At 51.8% G+C, this 14,532-nt stretch overlaps 1 protein-coding gene across 1 annotated transcript in view; it reads left to right on the top strand.

Moving 5' to 3' along the window:
• Positions 1 to 14,532, top strand: part of LOC147666025 (uncharacterized) — an 89,451-nt gene that overhangs the window by 71,710 nt on the left and 3,209 nt on the right. The window contains exons 5-6 of the mRNA XM_086949306.1: positions 1,437 to 1,539; positions 12,261 to 12,746. Coding sequence (XP_086805432.1) covers positions 1,437 to 1,539; positions 12,261 to 12,746 — 589 coding nt within the window. The remainder of the gene's footprint in view (positions 1 to 1,436; positions 1,540 to 12,260; positions 12,747 to 14,532) is intronic.

Here is a 14,532-nt window from a genome sequence, read left to right as displayed (position 1 = left end):
TTGATTCAGAAGGTTGGCGAAGGGACAGAAGAGGGAAAAAGGTTTACAATAATATAACACTTGTTACCCCATATGGGGTGTTGCAGTGCTCTTTTGGCGAGTAGCACGCTACTCCAGAAACTATAAAGGATTAGTGGATAATTAGTATAGTAAAATATGAAAGTAATTTAAGTGGTGGATATTAGTCAGTTATTTTGATTGAGGAGAATAGCTGAGAGATAGAAGAGGGAAAAAGGTTTGCATTTATATAGTCCTTGCAGCCCCTGATGGAGTTGTAAAGCATTTCTTTTAACAAGTATAGGTTAGAATTGTGTGGAGGGAGCCTAGAGGCATTTTAGAGTTCTTAGAGTGCTGGTAGAGTGTTGTTCTTGGGCCACCTGTGAAAGGGGATGGCGTTGTTTGGGTATCTGATGGCATATTCACAGGTAAAGACAGTCTCAAGGTAAGTCATGCACCACACTAATTAACCAGCTCATTTCTCCAACTGTCATCTACCTATAGTGGCCTAAACAGCCTTGGTGCTCTCTCTGTGTCTTTTACTCACTATTATCTTTTGCAGTTTTCCCCTCTTAGTCGCTCATTAGAAATTCAGTTTTTGGCCCGACTCCTTATTATGTGTTTGTGAACCTTGGTATTTGACTCACACACACCCCTACATATACAGAAGCATATCTGGCAGTCATGCGCTCTCCTCCCTCCTAAAGCCAGGGATGATCGCCCCCTGTGCATCAGAGTCACCACCTCCGTGCTTGAATTCCACTAGAAAGTGAAGACCTGGCTCTTGATCTAGCACCTACTCTGGCCTAAATATTTCCTGGTTCAGCTCCAGAATACCCTTCTGGGATAACATGACATGACATGGATATCTGACATCATGCACAGGCCTCTAGCTGCATGGCTTGTTTGATGAACCTCCAGCAAGCATTGGCCTCTTGGTATCATGTTGTCAGGGGGATGGTCAGATCGGTAGTTATTCTAGAAGCAGCGTCCTGTTCTGTGACTATCTTTTGATCTCAGCTTGGATAAACAATGAGCTTAGCCTTGCGTGACCTTGCGGACAGTGCAGAGTGAATGGAACTGCTCTACCCTGCATAATAAATAGCAGTCTAACTTATCAGAAAAGGATACAGAGAAGCATACTGTCTTGTCTGACAAGTGTGTGGATATAAACCAGTGGAAAATCAGTCGCGTTTGATTTGGGGGTGAGCTAGGGTGACCAATGTCTTTGTGGAAGTGATTTTATTGCCCTTGGTTTAGCTCTACATGGTTTCACTAACTGTGTTCTGCATGGGAGTTTCTGATAGAATGCTCTGCCTCTGAAATTGCTACTTTCAATCCAACTCTGTATAGTAAATGGGCAAATAAATGGATGGGTGTGATTTGGGGATGTGTGACTTTTAGTACTTAATCATTAAATTATGTTTTTTCTTCACAAGGTGGAAACCGTACTCACGAGAACACTGTGATGAAGGTGAAGAAGATGAACAATCACGTCACGCTGGAAAGACTGTTGGATGTTGCCAAAGAAACATCATTCAGGTAAGTCGGTGACTAGAAGGTATACCAAATCTGTGGACCTCCCGGGAAGCATCTTGGTATACGCTCTAGGAATCCGGATCTAGTTCTAACTCTTACAATAAGAGGAGCATAGGGTCAGGTTATAGACATTTCCTTTTTTCCTTCCTAGGTGGACCAGGAACTTCAACAATAGTCAACTACACGTTTAGCTTAGGGACAGCTTGTAAGTTTATGGCAGCTTGCCTTGAGCTAATGCCCTCACTGAGGTGCGTTTACTGCCAGCAGAGCCACAGCACCCCTTTGTACAGTTGGTTCAAGGTAACCTGCCTCTCGTTTTGTATCTCCTCACTTTGCCATGAATGTTTAGAACAGGGACAGGTTGTAGGCACACTCTCTCTCTTTTTCCCATTCTAGGTGGACCAGAACTTCGACAACTATCCACAACACATGTTTAGCCTAGGGACAGCTGTAGGTACATGCTTTGCAGCTTGCCTTGAGCTAATGGCCTCACTGAGGTGCGTTTACTGCCAGCAGAGCCACAGCACCCCTTTGTACCGTTGGTTCAAGGTAACCTGCCTCTTGTTTTGTATCTCCTCACTTTGCCATGAATGTTTAGAACAGGGACAGGTTGTAGGCACACTCTCTCTCTTTTTCCCATTCTAGGTGGACCAGAACTTCAACAACCATCACCTACAAGGGTTTAGCCTAGGGACAGCTTGTTAGTACATGCTTTGCAGCTTGCCTTGAGCTAATGCCCGCACTGAGGTGCGTTTACTGCCAGCAAAGCCACAGCACTGCTTTTGACAGTTGGTTCAAGGTAACCTCGCTCTTGTTTTGTCTCCCCTGGCTCTGCCAAGAATGTTATTTTTTTAACATATCTTTATTGCCATTTTACAATATACATTGCAATCATATATTCAAAGCACTTTACAAGGATACCACTATCCAGCACATCAAAGCGCTATGCGTTGTTGTAGGAAGAGGGAGGCTCTAGTTGGCGCAGTGCAACACTAGCGACAAGCAGGGACTCTCTCTTCCTCGTCAGGGCGGAGGGTTACCTTCCAGACAACCTCTGCTTACCCTCTAGGTAGTGTGGCTTAAGCAGTCGTAGGCTAATCTTTGGGGCACATAGGGTTAAACACTTGCAATATTACACCCTCGCAACCAACCCACCACACAATGAGACCAAACTGTATTCTGTAAAAATATATCTTTCTATAAGGTTTTAAGCAGGCTTATGAATACAGTTATCACTTCAAGGTATCGGTTTCAAGTTACTTAGTTCAAGTTGCCACAGTTCGTTCTAGCAATAAGAGTTCTTTAGGGCCTTCTGCCCAGTTCAACAAAGTTCTTGTGGAGCAGGCGGCTCTCAGGGGATCTGTCCCACGTCGCGTTGCCTTCCCGGGGTCGCTGTTCGTTGCGGCTCTCAGCCGAGCAGTTCACGGGTCATCCGGGGCAGCGGTGTTCTGTGGCGGCAGGGTCCTTTCCTCGTCGTCCGCTCCGACCCTGGAGTCGGCGGTTGCGTGGTGGCGGCAAGTGGCAGTACGGTCCTCAAGTGCAGGACGTACCCAGCCAAGTGCCGGTGCAGCTATGCGCTCACAGCTGAGCTGTCGGGCAAGGTACCGACCTAGGGGACTCTCATAGGGCGGCTGTCCGTCTTTGCAAGTGGATTGGCTGCTCGTTGCGCAGTCAACTCGAGAGCTCGGACCGGACGGGTCCTCCTTCACTTTGCTCTCGGGCTCCCGGTGCAGTTGCGGTCACGGTGTTCGGGCCAGCGGCGGCTGGTCCTCACTTTGCTTTCGCTGTTGCTTTGGGCCCCGGTCACGGTGGTCAGGTGGATGTCGTGCCTTGGAGGAGAGTCCTCCGTCGGTACTGCGACGAGGAGCAGCACACGCAGTTGCTTTCTTCAGGGTGTAGCGCCCACTGGTCCTGGGACGCTGGTCAGGGGGCAAGCTCAGTTTCAAGCCCTTGGAGATCTTTTAGCAGAGTTCGGCACAAAGTCTTGTAAAGCAAAAGTCTTTTCGTAGTCTTTCCTTTTCCTCTCCTTCGGCAGCAAGGCACCAGACACAGGCAAGAGACAGCACTCTTCCTTGTCCTTCCCGGTCCTTCTCGTCGGGCAGAGTTCCTTCTGTAGCCCAAACAGGATCTAATTTTCAAGGAGCAGGGCTCCTTCTTTTATAGGGCATTTCTTTTGTTCTCACAGGCCAGGGGGGCCTTTGCATAGCCACTCTCAGTCCTCGAGTACCCTGGCGGGTGTACTCCGGCTTCTGCTTTCAGTGTGAGGGGCAGGCTCATCAGACGCCCCACAGGAGGTGGAGCCAGCATTGTGCGGACAGGGGCAGCCAGAGTACCTTGTTGATGGGGCTTCGCCCTTCCTGGGCCAGGTGTCGGCTGAACCATCCGACACTCCCCAGGAGGGTGGAGCCAGCATTGTGGTGGCAGAGCACAGCAAGATCCAGAGTCAAGAGCCACTCCTACCTCCCACTAAGGTGTAATCTGCGCATTCACCACCTGTCATCCCCCCAGCCCTGTCACTCACACATCCCAGACAGTCAGATACACATACCAGCAGAGGCGGGCTGAAATGGCTAGGCAAGCAAATGCTAACTTTCTAAAAGTAGCATTTGCAAACCCAGGATACTAAAATAAACTTTACTAAAAGAAATATTTTATCATCCTGAGTTCAGGCATACTAAACACGACGCGCTACCATGCTCCTTGAGCCTGCTGGGATTATAGGGTGTAATAATTCCAGCAGCTCAGTCTGGCCTAATGGAGCAGGTAGCCTTTAATAGTGAAATACGGTCTTGGTTGTAAGTCACTACTAGGACATGCCACACACATCAGGGCTTGTCCTACCTTACACCTATAACGCACCCTGCCCGCAGGCCTACCATAGGGGTGACTAACATGTAGTCAAGGGAAGGTTCGGGGGCTGGCAAGTGGGTGCACTTGCCCAGCTAGCGTGACAGTACGAGACCGCACGCGGGTTCTGCGGTCGCAGTTCCCAGACACATCTTTACGGCTGCTTCGGTGGGTGGCGCAACCAGCGCTGCAGGCCCACTAGCAGTATTGGCATCTACAAGCCCCGGCACTCCTAGTGTACTTTACTAGGGTCTAACAGTAAATCCAATGAACCAATCATGGATACCAATCGCATGTACAATTTACAGTAGGGAGCACTTGCACTGCGGCACGGGTCAGCCGTGGCGCAGTGCCCTGAGTATCGGAAAACCAGCAAAACATCGGAGGCACATCAGCAAAAAGTGGAAGGGAGACTCACGCCAAGGTGCCAGGTCTAACATGTGTCCCCTCCAGCTGAAATGTGGGGGGAACTACCCTTCCCCAGGGAGTTCCACATCACTAAGGCGGAAAAATCTGGACAGACCGTCAGCGTGATCGGTGCCAGGGCGGTGTTCCACCGTAAAGTCCATACTCTGTAGAGAAATGGACCACCTCAACAGTTTCGGGTTCTCACCCCTCATTTGCATCAACCATCTGAGGGGCCTGTGGTCCGTCTGAACTCGGAAGTGAGACCCAAACAAGTAGGGTCTTAGCTTCTTCAGCGCCCAGACCACAGCAAATGCTTCACGCTCTATTGCACTCCACCTACTTTCCCGTGGAAGTAACCTCCTACTTATGAAGGCTACGGGTTGGTCAAAGCCCTCCTCAGTCATCTGTGAAAGAACGGCCCCTACACCATGCTCTGAAGCGTCTGTTTGCACTATGAATTCCTTGGAGAAATCAGGAGCCAGGAGCACGGGCGCCGTGCACATGGCAGTCTTCAGGGTGTCAAAAGCCTTCTGACAGGTGTCAGTCCAAATCACATTCCTGGGCTGCTTCTTCGAAGTCAGCTCTGTCAAGGGGGTCACGATCGTGCCATAGCCCTTGACAAACCTCCTGTAATACCCAGTGAGCCCCAGGAAGGCTCTCACTGCAGTCTGGGTCTTGGGGGGTTCCCAAGCCAGGATGGTCTCAATTTTGGGCTGCAAGGGTGCTACCTTGCCACTCCCAACTTGGTGTCCCAAGTACACCACTGAACCCTGCCCAATCTGGCACTTGCTTGCCTTGATTGTGAGGCCTGCTCTGCGCAGAGCCATCAACACTTCCCAGAGGTGTCGCAGGTGTTCTGGCCAGGTGCCACTGAACACCGCGATGTCATCCAGGTAGGCGGCACTGAACTCGTCCAGCCCAGCCAACACCTGGTTGACCAATCTCTGAAAGGTGGCAGGGGCATTCTTCATTCCAAATGGCATAACCCGGAACTGGAAATGCCCATCTGGTGTAGAGAATGCCGACCTCTCCTTTGCCCCATCGGTCAAGGCGATCTGCCAGTACCCAGACGTTAAATCAAACGTACTGAGGAACCGAGCAGCCCCTAGCCGATCAATGAGCTCATCAGCTCTGGGGATGGGGTGCGCGTCAGTCTTCGTGACTGAATTGAGCCTCTGTAGTCCACACAGAACCGGAGTTCGGGTGTGGCTCCCGGCGCAGCAGCCTTCGGAACCAAGACCACGGGGCTGGACAAAGGACTGCTGGAAGACTCAATCACCCCCAGGGCAAGCATCTTGGAGACCTCCTCCTTGATGCAGGCCCGGACCCTGTCAGTCACCCTGTAAGCCTTATGCTTCACAGGTAAGCTGTCTCCAGTGTCCACATCATGGACGCACCAATCTGTGACACTCGGAACCAGGGAGAACAGATCTGGAAACTGCCCCAGCAACTGGCGACAGTCTTCCTGTTGTTCGGGGGTCAGGGTGGGTGAGAGGTTAACTCCATCCACTGACCCATCTTTCTCACAGGCCACTAAGAGGTCAGGAAGAGGCTCCGACTCCTCCTCCATTCCGTCATCAGTTGCCAACAACATGCCCACTTCGGACCTTCGCAAGTGGGGCTTGAGGCGGTCGACATGTAGGACCCGCAAAGGGTTCCTGGGCGTCTTCATGTCTACCAAGTATGTCACGGGGCTCTTGCGCTCCACAACCTCGAATGGACCTGTCCACTTATCCTGAAGGGCACAGGGCTCCACCGGGGCCAGGACATACACCTCTTGTCCAGGCTGAAGCTCGACCAGAGTGGCATTCTGGTCGTACCACCGCTTCATCTCCTCCTGGCTCGCTTCCAGATTTGCCTCGGCAAGTTGTCTGAAGCGTCTGGTTTGGTTTCTCAAGGCCAGCATGTAGCTATATACATTCTGGGGAGGTTTCCTGGGAGATTGCTCCCAGCCTTCCTTTACCAAACTCAGTGGTCCTCTCACGGGGTGACCGTACAGTAGCTCAAAGGGACTGAACCCTAGGGACTTCTGTGGTACCTCGCGATACGCAAAGAGTAGGCATGGTAAGAGGACGTCCCACTTACGTCTCATCGGACCTTCTAGGCCCATGATCATGCCTTTCAGGGTTCGGTTGAATCTTTCAACCAACCCGTTACCTTGGGGATGGTAAGGCGTGGTAAACTTATAGGTTACGCCACACTCTTGCCAAAGGGACTTCATATACTTGGATATGAAATTGGTCCCCCTGTCGCTCACCACCTCTAGAGGGAATCCTACTCGTGAGAAAATTCCCATCAGTGCACGTCCCACCACGGGGGCCGTCACTGTCCTCAGAGGGATGGCTTCAGGGTACCGGGTGGCATGGTCCACCAAGACCAGGATGAACCTGTTGCCCATGGCTGTCTTGGGGTCCAGAGGCCCAACGATGTCAATACCCACTCGCTGGAATGGCGTACCGACCACAGGGAAGGGTTGGAGGGGAGCCTTCTTCTTCCCTCCGGTCTTCCCACTTGCCTGGCAAGTCGGACAGGTTCTGCAATGAGCGTCTGAACTCTTATGCATTTGGGGCCAGTAAAAGTGGGTGACAAGCCTGTCATAGGTCTTGTCCATCCCCAAATGTCCTGCTAAAGGCACATCATGAGCCAGACCCAGTAGGAAGGCTCTGAACTTCTGGGGTACCACCAGCACACGGGCTGACCCAGGTTCAGCAGTCTTAGGCTCTGAATACAGGAGGTCGTTCTCCCAGTACACGTAATGTGTTTTGGCCTGAACACCATTGGCCTGGTGTGCAGCCTGCTGCCGCATACCCATGAGAGAGGGGCACTCCTTCTGCTCCTTGCAGAATTCCCCCCTGGAGGGTCCTCCTTCTTGCTGCCAATGGGTCAGCTCAGGCAGGTCCCCCAGTTCGGCGATCTGTTCCCCTGTAGGCTCCAGGGCATCCCCCTCAAGGTCTGCTTCCTCCTGGACCGTGGGAACCTCAGGGGCCGGTTTCCCGCGCCCCCTGCGCCCTCTCCCTAAGGCCGGTTCCTGGGCCTCTCCTTCAGGCCCCAGGACCTCTTGATCACCCCTACTGGCTGTCATTGACCGGGTGGTCACGCACGCCCAGTCAGGCAGACCCACCATCCGCAGGTGCGTCGTTTTCTCCACCTTTTTCCAAGGGGAGTGCTCCAAGTCATTCCCTAGCAAACAGTCAACAGGCATGGTTTTTCTTACACAGACCTGCAGAGTACCAGAGACCCCCCCCCCACTCGAAGGGAACTTGAGCCATCGGACACTGACTCTCAGAATTATCAGCGTTGATAACCCTACAGTAGGCATGGGGTACAACCTGCTCTTGAGACACCAGGTGCTGCCTCACTGCAGTCACACTGGCTCCTGTGTCTCGAAGAGCCTCAGCTTCCTTGCCATTGATGATCACCATCTGCCCATATTTCTTAGTGTTAGAGGGCAGGTAGTTCGTAGGGATCATCTCACTGTCTCCTAGCGAGATTAGGGTCATCTGAACGGGATCTCCACCCCCCGGGACCATCACTTCTTCTCCTAAGTGAACACTAGTCACTTGACGGGGCGGAGCACCAGTGGGTGCGGGTTTTCCAAACAGGCGACACTTGGGGTCAATGGATATGTGCCCAAGCTCGCCACATTTGTAACAATTGAAGGGCCCCTTTGGAACAGGTTTACCTGCCGGGGCCCCATTCTGCTTTGGGGGTGGGGGAGGCTGAGAACCCTGCTGCGGGCTCCCCTGGGAACTACTTTGGGGGCATTTTTGGAACCCTTTCTGTTTTCCCCCCTTGTCCCCCCCACTCTTCTGCTGGGGACCCTGCCCACTCTTGGCGGAGTCTCCCACGGGACCCTTGTGGACCCTGGTGCTGAGCCAGCGGTCCGCCTCCTCAGCAAGCTTCCTCGGGTTGGACAGCTTGCTATCGATCAGGTGTTGGCGTAACTCAGGAAAACAGTGATCAGACAAGTGCTCCCATGCAATTAAATCAAAGAGACCTTGAAAATCATTCACTTTGCTACCCTTCACCCAACCATCCAGTGCTCTGCAAAAATAAGTCACATACTCCACATACGTATTCCCAGGCCGCTTAGTACATCCCCTAAACTTCTGTCTATACATTTCAGGGGTAAGCCCGTACCTGCGCATTAAAGCTTCTTTCATGTGGGAATAGGATCTCTGTTTCTCAACGGGCAAATCTAGCAAGGTATCTCGCCCTTCGCTAAGGAACCTTCCCCACAACCCCGCTCCCCAATCCTTGTCAGGGACCCGGTGGGAGGACATGGCTACCTCGTATGCCCTAAACCACTGTCCTATGTCATCCCCCTTAAAGAACTCCTTAACTACGTCCTTCGGGATGTGCACTCTTGACTCTACCTGCACTGGCGATGTGCTGCCACCAGAGGGAGGACGATCCAAGTCTCTCTCCTTGAGACTTATCTCCCTCATTTTCACCTCATAATCCATTTGGTGCTTTCGCTCTTCCAGCGCCATTCTTTTTGTTTCCAACTCCAGTTGGATTTTCAATTGCCAGCTTTCTTTCGTGATTCCTTGTTTCCTTCCTGTCTGCCAGCTCCTCTGGCGACAGGCCTTTACCAAAGCTGTGCACGCTGTCTTGCCTTTCGAGATCCACCAGATCCATAGGTGCATTCTGCTCTTCAGTCGCATCTTGCTCCGCGAGGGAATCTTGATCCTCCGGGGCCTTTCTGGACTCTATCCAGGCTTTCAGGGCCTTGTAGAATTCTGGCTTATTCTTGCAACCAGCGTGCGGAACTTTGAGTTTTTTACAGAAAAACTTCAGCTCCGTCTTTGAGTATTTGTCCAGCTTTGCGGCGTCCCACTCCACCTCCAACACCTCAGAGGTCGTGGACTCCGCTCCATCCAGGCTCTTCGTGCCCGGCATGGTTCTCACACTCGGAATCTTCTTTCAGCGAAAAGCAAAGTCTGTGGCTAAGTAACTAGACTGAAATCACTGTGCAATGGTCGGAAGCTAAGGTATAGATCGCGCAAGTGTAAATTCGAAAAATCCCACCGCTGCCACCAATGTAGGAAGGGGGAGGCTCTAGTTGGCGCAGTGCAACACTAGCGACAAGCAGGGACTCTCTCTTCCTCGTCAGGGCGGAGGGTTACCTTCCAGACAACCTCTGCTTACCCTCTAGGTAGTGTGGCTTAAGCAGTCGTAGGCTAATCTTTGGGGCACATAGGGTTAAACACTTGCAATATTACACCCTCGCAACCAACCCACCACACAATGAGACCAAACTGTATTCTGTAAAAATATATCTTTATATAAGGTTTTAAGCAGGCTTATGAATACAGTTATCACTCACTTCAAGGTATCGGTTTCAAGTTACTTAGTTCAAGTTGCCACAGTTCGTTCTAGCAATAAGAGTTCTTTAGGGCCTTCTGCCCAGTTCAACAAAGTTCTTGTGGAGCAGGCGGCTCTCAGGGGATCTGTCCCACGTCGCGTTGCCTTCCCGGGGTCGCTGTTCGTTGCGGCTCTCAGCCGAGCAGTTCACGGGTCATCCGGGGCAGCGGTGTTCTGTGGCGGCAGGGTCCTTTCCTCGTCGTCCGCTCCGACCCTGGAGTCGGCGGTTGCGTGGTGGCGGCAAGTGGCAGTACGGTCCTCAAGTGCAGGACGTACCCAGCCAAGTGCCGGTGCAGCTATGCGCTCACAGCTGAGCTGTCGGGCAAGGTACCGACCTAGGGGACTCTCCCAGGGCGGCTGTCCGTCTTTGCAAGTGGATTGGCTGCTCGTTGCGCAGTCAACTCGAGAGCTCGGACCGGACGGGTCCTCCTTCGCTTTGCTCTCGGGCTCCCGGTGCAGTTGCGGTCACGGTGTTCGGGCCAGCGGCGGCTGGTCCTCCCTTTGCTTTCGCTGTTGCTTTGGGCCCCGGTCACGGTGGTCAGGTGGATGTCGTGCCTTGGAGGAGAGTCCTCCGTCGGTACTGCCACGAGGAGCAGCACACGCAGTTGCTTTCTTCAGGGTGTAGCGCCCACTGGTCCTGGGACGCTGGTCAGGGGGCAAGCTCAGTTTCAAGCCCTTGGAGATCTTTTAGCAGAGTTCGGCACAAAGTCTTGTATAGCAAAAGTCTTTTCGTAGTCTTTCCTTTTCCTCTCCTTCGGCAGCAAGGCACCAGACACAGGCAAGAGACAGCACTCTTCCTTGTCCTTCCCGGTCCTTCTCGTCGGGCAGAGTTCCTTCTGTAGCCCAAACAGGATCTAATTTTCAAGGAGCAGGGCTCCTTCTTTTATAGGACATTTCTTTTGTTCTCGCAGGCCAGGGGGGCCTTTGCATAGCCACTCTCAGTCCTCGAGTACCCTGGTGGGTGTACTCCGGCTTCTGATTTCAGTGTGAGGGGCAGGCTCATCAGACGCCCCACAGGAGGTGGAGCCAGCATTGTGCGGACAGGGGCAGCCAGAGTACCTTGTTGATGGGGCTTCGCCCTTCCTGGGCCAGGTGTCGGCTGAACCATCCGACGCTCCCCAGGAGGGTGGAGCCAGCATTGTGGTGGCAGAGCACAGCAAGATCCAGAGTCAAGAGCCACTCCTACCTCCCACTAAGGTGTAATCTGCGCATTCACCACCTGTCATCCCCCCAGCCCTGTCACTCACACATCCCAGACAGTCAGATACACATACTAGCAGAGGCGGGCTGAAATGGCTAGGCAAGCAAATGCTAACTTTCTAAAAGTAGCATTTGCAAACCCAGGATACTAAAATAAACTTTACTAAAAGAAATATTTTATCATCCTGAGTTCAGGCATACTAAACACGACGCGCTACCATGCTCCTTGAGCCTGCTGGGATTATAGGGTGTAATAATTCCAGCAGCTCAGTCTGGCCTAATGGAGCAGGTAGCCTTCAATAGTGAAATACGGTCTTGGTTGTAAGTCACTACTAGGACATGCCACACACATCAGGGCTTGTCCTACCTTACACCTACAACGCACCCTGCCCGCAGGCCTACCATAGGGGTGACTAACATGTAGTCAAGGGAAGGTTCGGGGGCTGGCAAGTGGGTGCACTTGCCCAGCTAGCGTGACAGTACGAGACCGCACGCGGGTTCTGCGGTCGCAGTTCCCAGACACATCTTTACGGCTGCTTCGGTGGGTGGCGCAACCAGCGCTGCAGGCCCACTAGCAGTATTGGCATCTACAAGCCCCGGCACTCCTAGTGCACTTTACTAGGGTCTAACAGTAAATCCAATGAACCAATCATGGATACCAATCGCATGTACAATTTACAGTAGGGAGCACTTGCACTGCGGCACGGGTCAGCCGTGGCGCAGTGCCCTGAGTATCGGAAAACCAGCAAAACATCGGAGGCACATCAGCAAAAAGTGGAAGGGAGACTCACGCCAAGGTGCCAGGTCTAACAGTTGTAATGGTATGCGTTGTAATGGTCGCGTTGTAACGGTAGGTAGTTGTAATGGTATGCGTTGTAACATGGTACATCCCCCGATCCAAGGGCCTGGCAGACGAGACCCGGGCCAAGGGCCTGGCAGACGAGACCCGGGCCAAGGGCCTGGCAGATGAGACCCGAGCCAAGGGCCTGGCAGACGAAACCCGAGCCAAGGGCCTGGCAGACGAGACCCGAGCCAAGGGCCTGGCAGACGAGACCCGAGCCAAGGGCCTGGCAGACGAGACCCGAGCCAAGGGCCTGGCAGATGAGACCCGAGCCAAGGGCCTGGCAGACGAAACCCGAGCCAAGGGCCTGGCAGACGAGACCCGAGCCAAGGGCCTGGCAGACGAGACCCGAGCCAAGGGCCTGGCAGACGAGACCCGAGCCAAGGGCCTGGCAGACGAGACCCGAGCCAAGGGCCCGGCAGAGATTCGAGCCAAGGACCTGGCAGAAGGACCCATTATATCACTGCATTTAGAGGCTTTTAAATATGACTTTTTAAACATTCATGCCTCCACCCCCCCAATGAAGTTGTTGTTTATGAAATACGAGGCAAAGCACCTGTCTCGTTCACCCTATATGTGGCCTGTATTATTTTTGTGTGTTGAGCAACATTATAGTAGGGGTCACTCGAATTATACTATTGTCTTCCGCTATTTAGAAATTTACCACATAATCCATTATCTTCTCCAAAGTCCAAAGCGTGCAGATTTTAGCAAAAATATATTTGTTTTCAACTTTAAACGGATGAAGTGTATATTTTTTTAAAAACTCCCCCTCCTTTTGCTGCACAGTGGCAGGCCTTTTGACACACATACACAGGTCACCTTTCAGTCCGTGATTGCTGTTTTGAGGTGCTAAAGATATTTAGGTCAAACCGGTAATCATGCAGTGTTAACGTTTAAAAATTATTGAGCAATGCTGCTTCAAAATGTGGTGCATAACAGTGCATTGCCACATAATTTGTACCTCCCATGCCACTTAATTTCAGCGGCCTTGTATATTACACCCCAGTCACCCTGCAGAGCACACATCCTAAGCTCACGCCTCAAGTGCTCTCATATGCATTATTGAAGGGTCTCCTCAGGAGGGGAGAACTGGTCAGTGTAGTTTGTCCAAATGATATGGACATTAATGAGGATTGGAAGCTTCCTAGTGCACAAATTCCTGGTGCCTGAGTTTAGGATGCAAGAAGCCACATAAAAAGCTCGTAGCATGTTAGAGTGGAAGGATCCCAGCCAGAGCTCGGCATCTGGATTAACCCTTAAAGATCTTGCCCACTTTTGCCATCAGGTTCACTTTTACGTTGGAAAATAAAGAGTGCTTAATTTGTAAACGGACTAGTGCTGGCGTCAAACGTTTTTCTAAGAGGATTGTGGCTGGCGATAAATAGCAGGGCTGGATAGTCTGGTGTCTCCCTCATGCATCTTTTATCCACCATCACACTCCCTTACTCCTTCTCCTTGTGCTCATGTATAGCACTCCTATACCATTGAGTCAGGCTTGGAAAATAAGAAAACAAGCATTTACAATGCAATAGGTCTCGCATTTACGCAAGTTTGAGCTATTGGCATTGTAAATGACAATGACTTCTATTCATGTGTTTTTTTAAACCTAAATAAAATACATCGTCTTTTACAATGCCAATAGCTTAAAGTATTGCAAATGGGAGACCTATTGCATTGAAAATGCTTATTTAATTATGTGAATAGTGAATAATATTGCTCACTGTTAGTGGTCTCTGAAATGGAGTATATTAGCTAGAATATGAAGCCATCTGGAAGCTAAGGGAAGTAAAAGCAGTGGCGCCAGCAAACTGTGCACCATATATGTCGGGGGGATGGAGAGAGTGGGTGGAAGCAAGAGGACGGCCTGCAGGCGGGGACGACTGTGATTGGTCCTCCACGGTAGAGCCTGTGAGGCGATGGTATGATGCAGTCTGCAGCTGGAGTGAACATTGATATGTGAGTATAATACTGTACGACCAGAGAAACTCATGTCCCAAGGGGGCTTTGGATGTGGCAGAGGTGAAAAACACCGTGAACTCCCTGGACCTAGGGTGACCAACCGTCCGTAATTTGGGCCTCTTGTCCGTTGTCCGTGAAGGATTCTTTCACGGACGCCTTTTGTCTGTAATTTTAGCTGCCCCCTGCAAGCTGTCTGAGAGTCCTGTGCATGTCACAGCAGGGGCCAGCTCGCGCCCTGTAGAAGCCCCTCCCCGACCGGGCACAGACTGCTATCAGGCCCGTTATCCTTCTGTGTGTCGGCCTCACTATCGCGTACAGAGTGATAGTGGGCCAGGGCCTCCTCTTTCACTCACTCACTGCTCTTCTCAGGG

Source organism: Lissotriton vulgaris, unplaced genomic scaffold (genome assembly GCF_964263255.1).
Source record: "Lissotriton vulgaris unplaced genomic scaffold, aLisVul1.2 SCAFFOLD_303, whole genome shotgun sequence".
In the NCBI taxonomy this organism is placed as follows: Eukaryota; Metazoa; Chordata; class Amphibia; order Caudata; family Salamandridae; genus Lissotriton; species Lissotriton vulgaris.
This window is presented reverse-complemented; position numbering and strand designations above follow the sequence as displayed.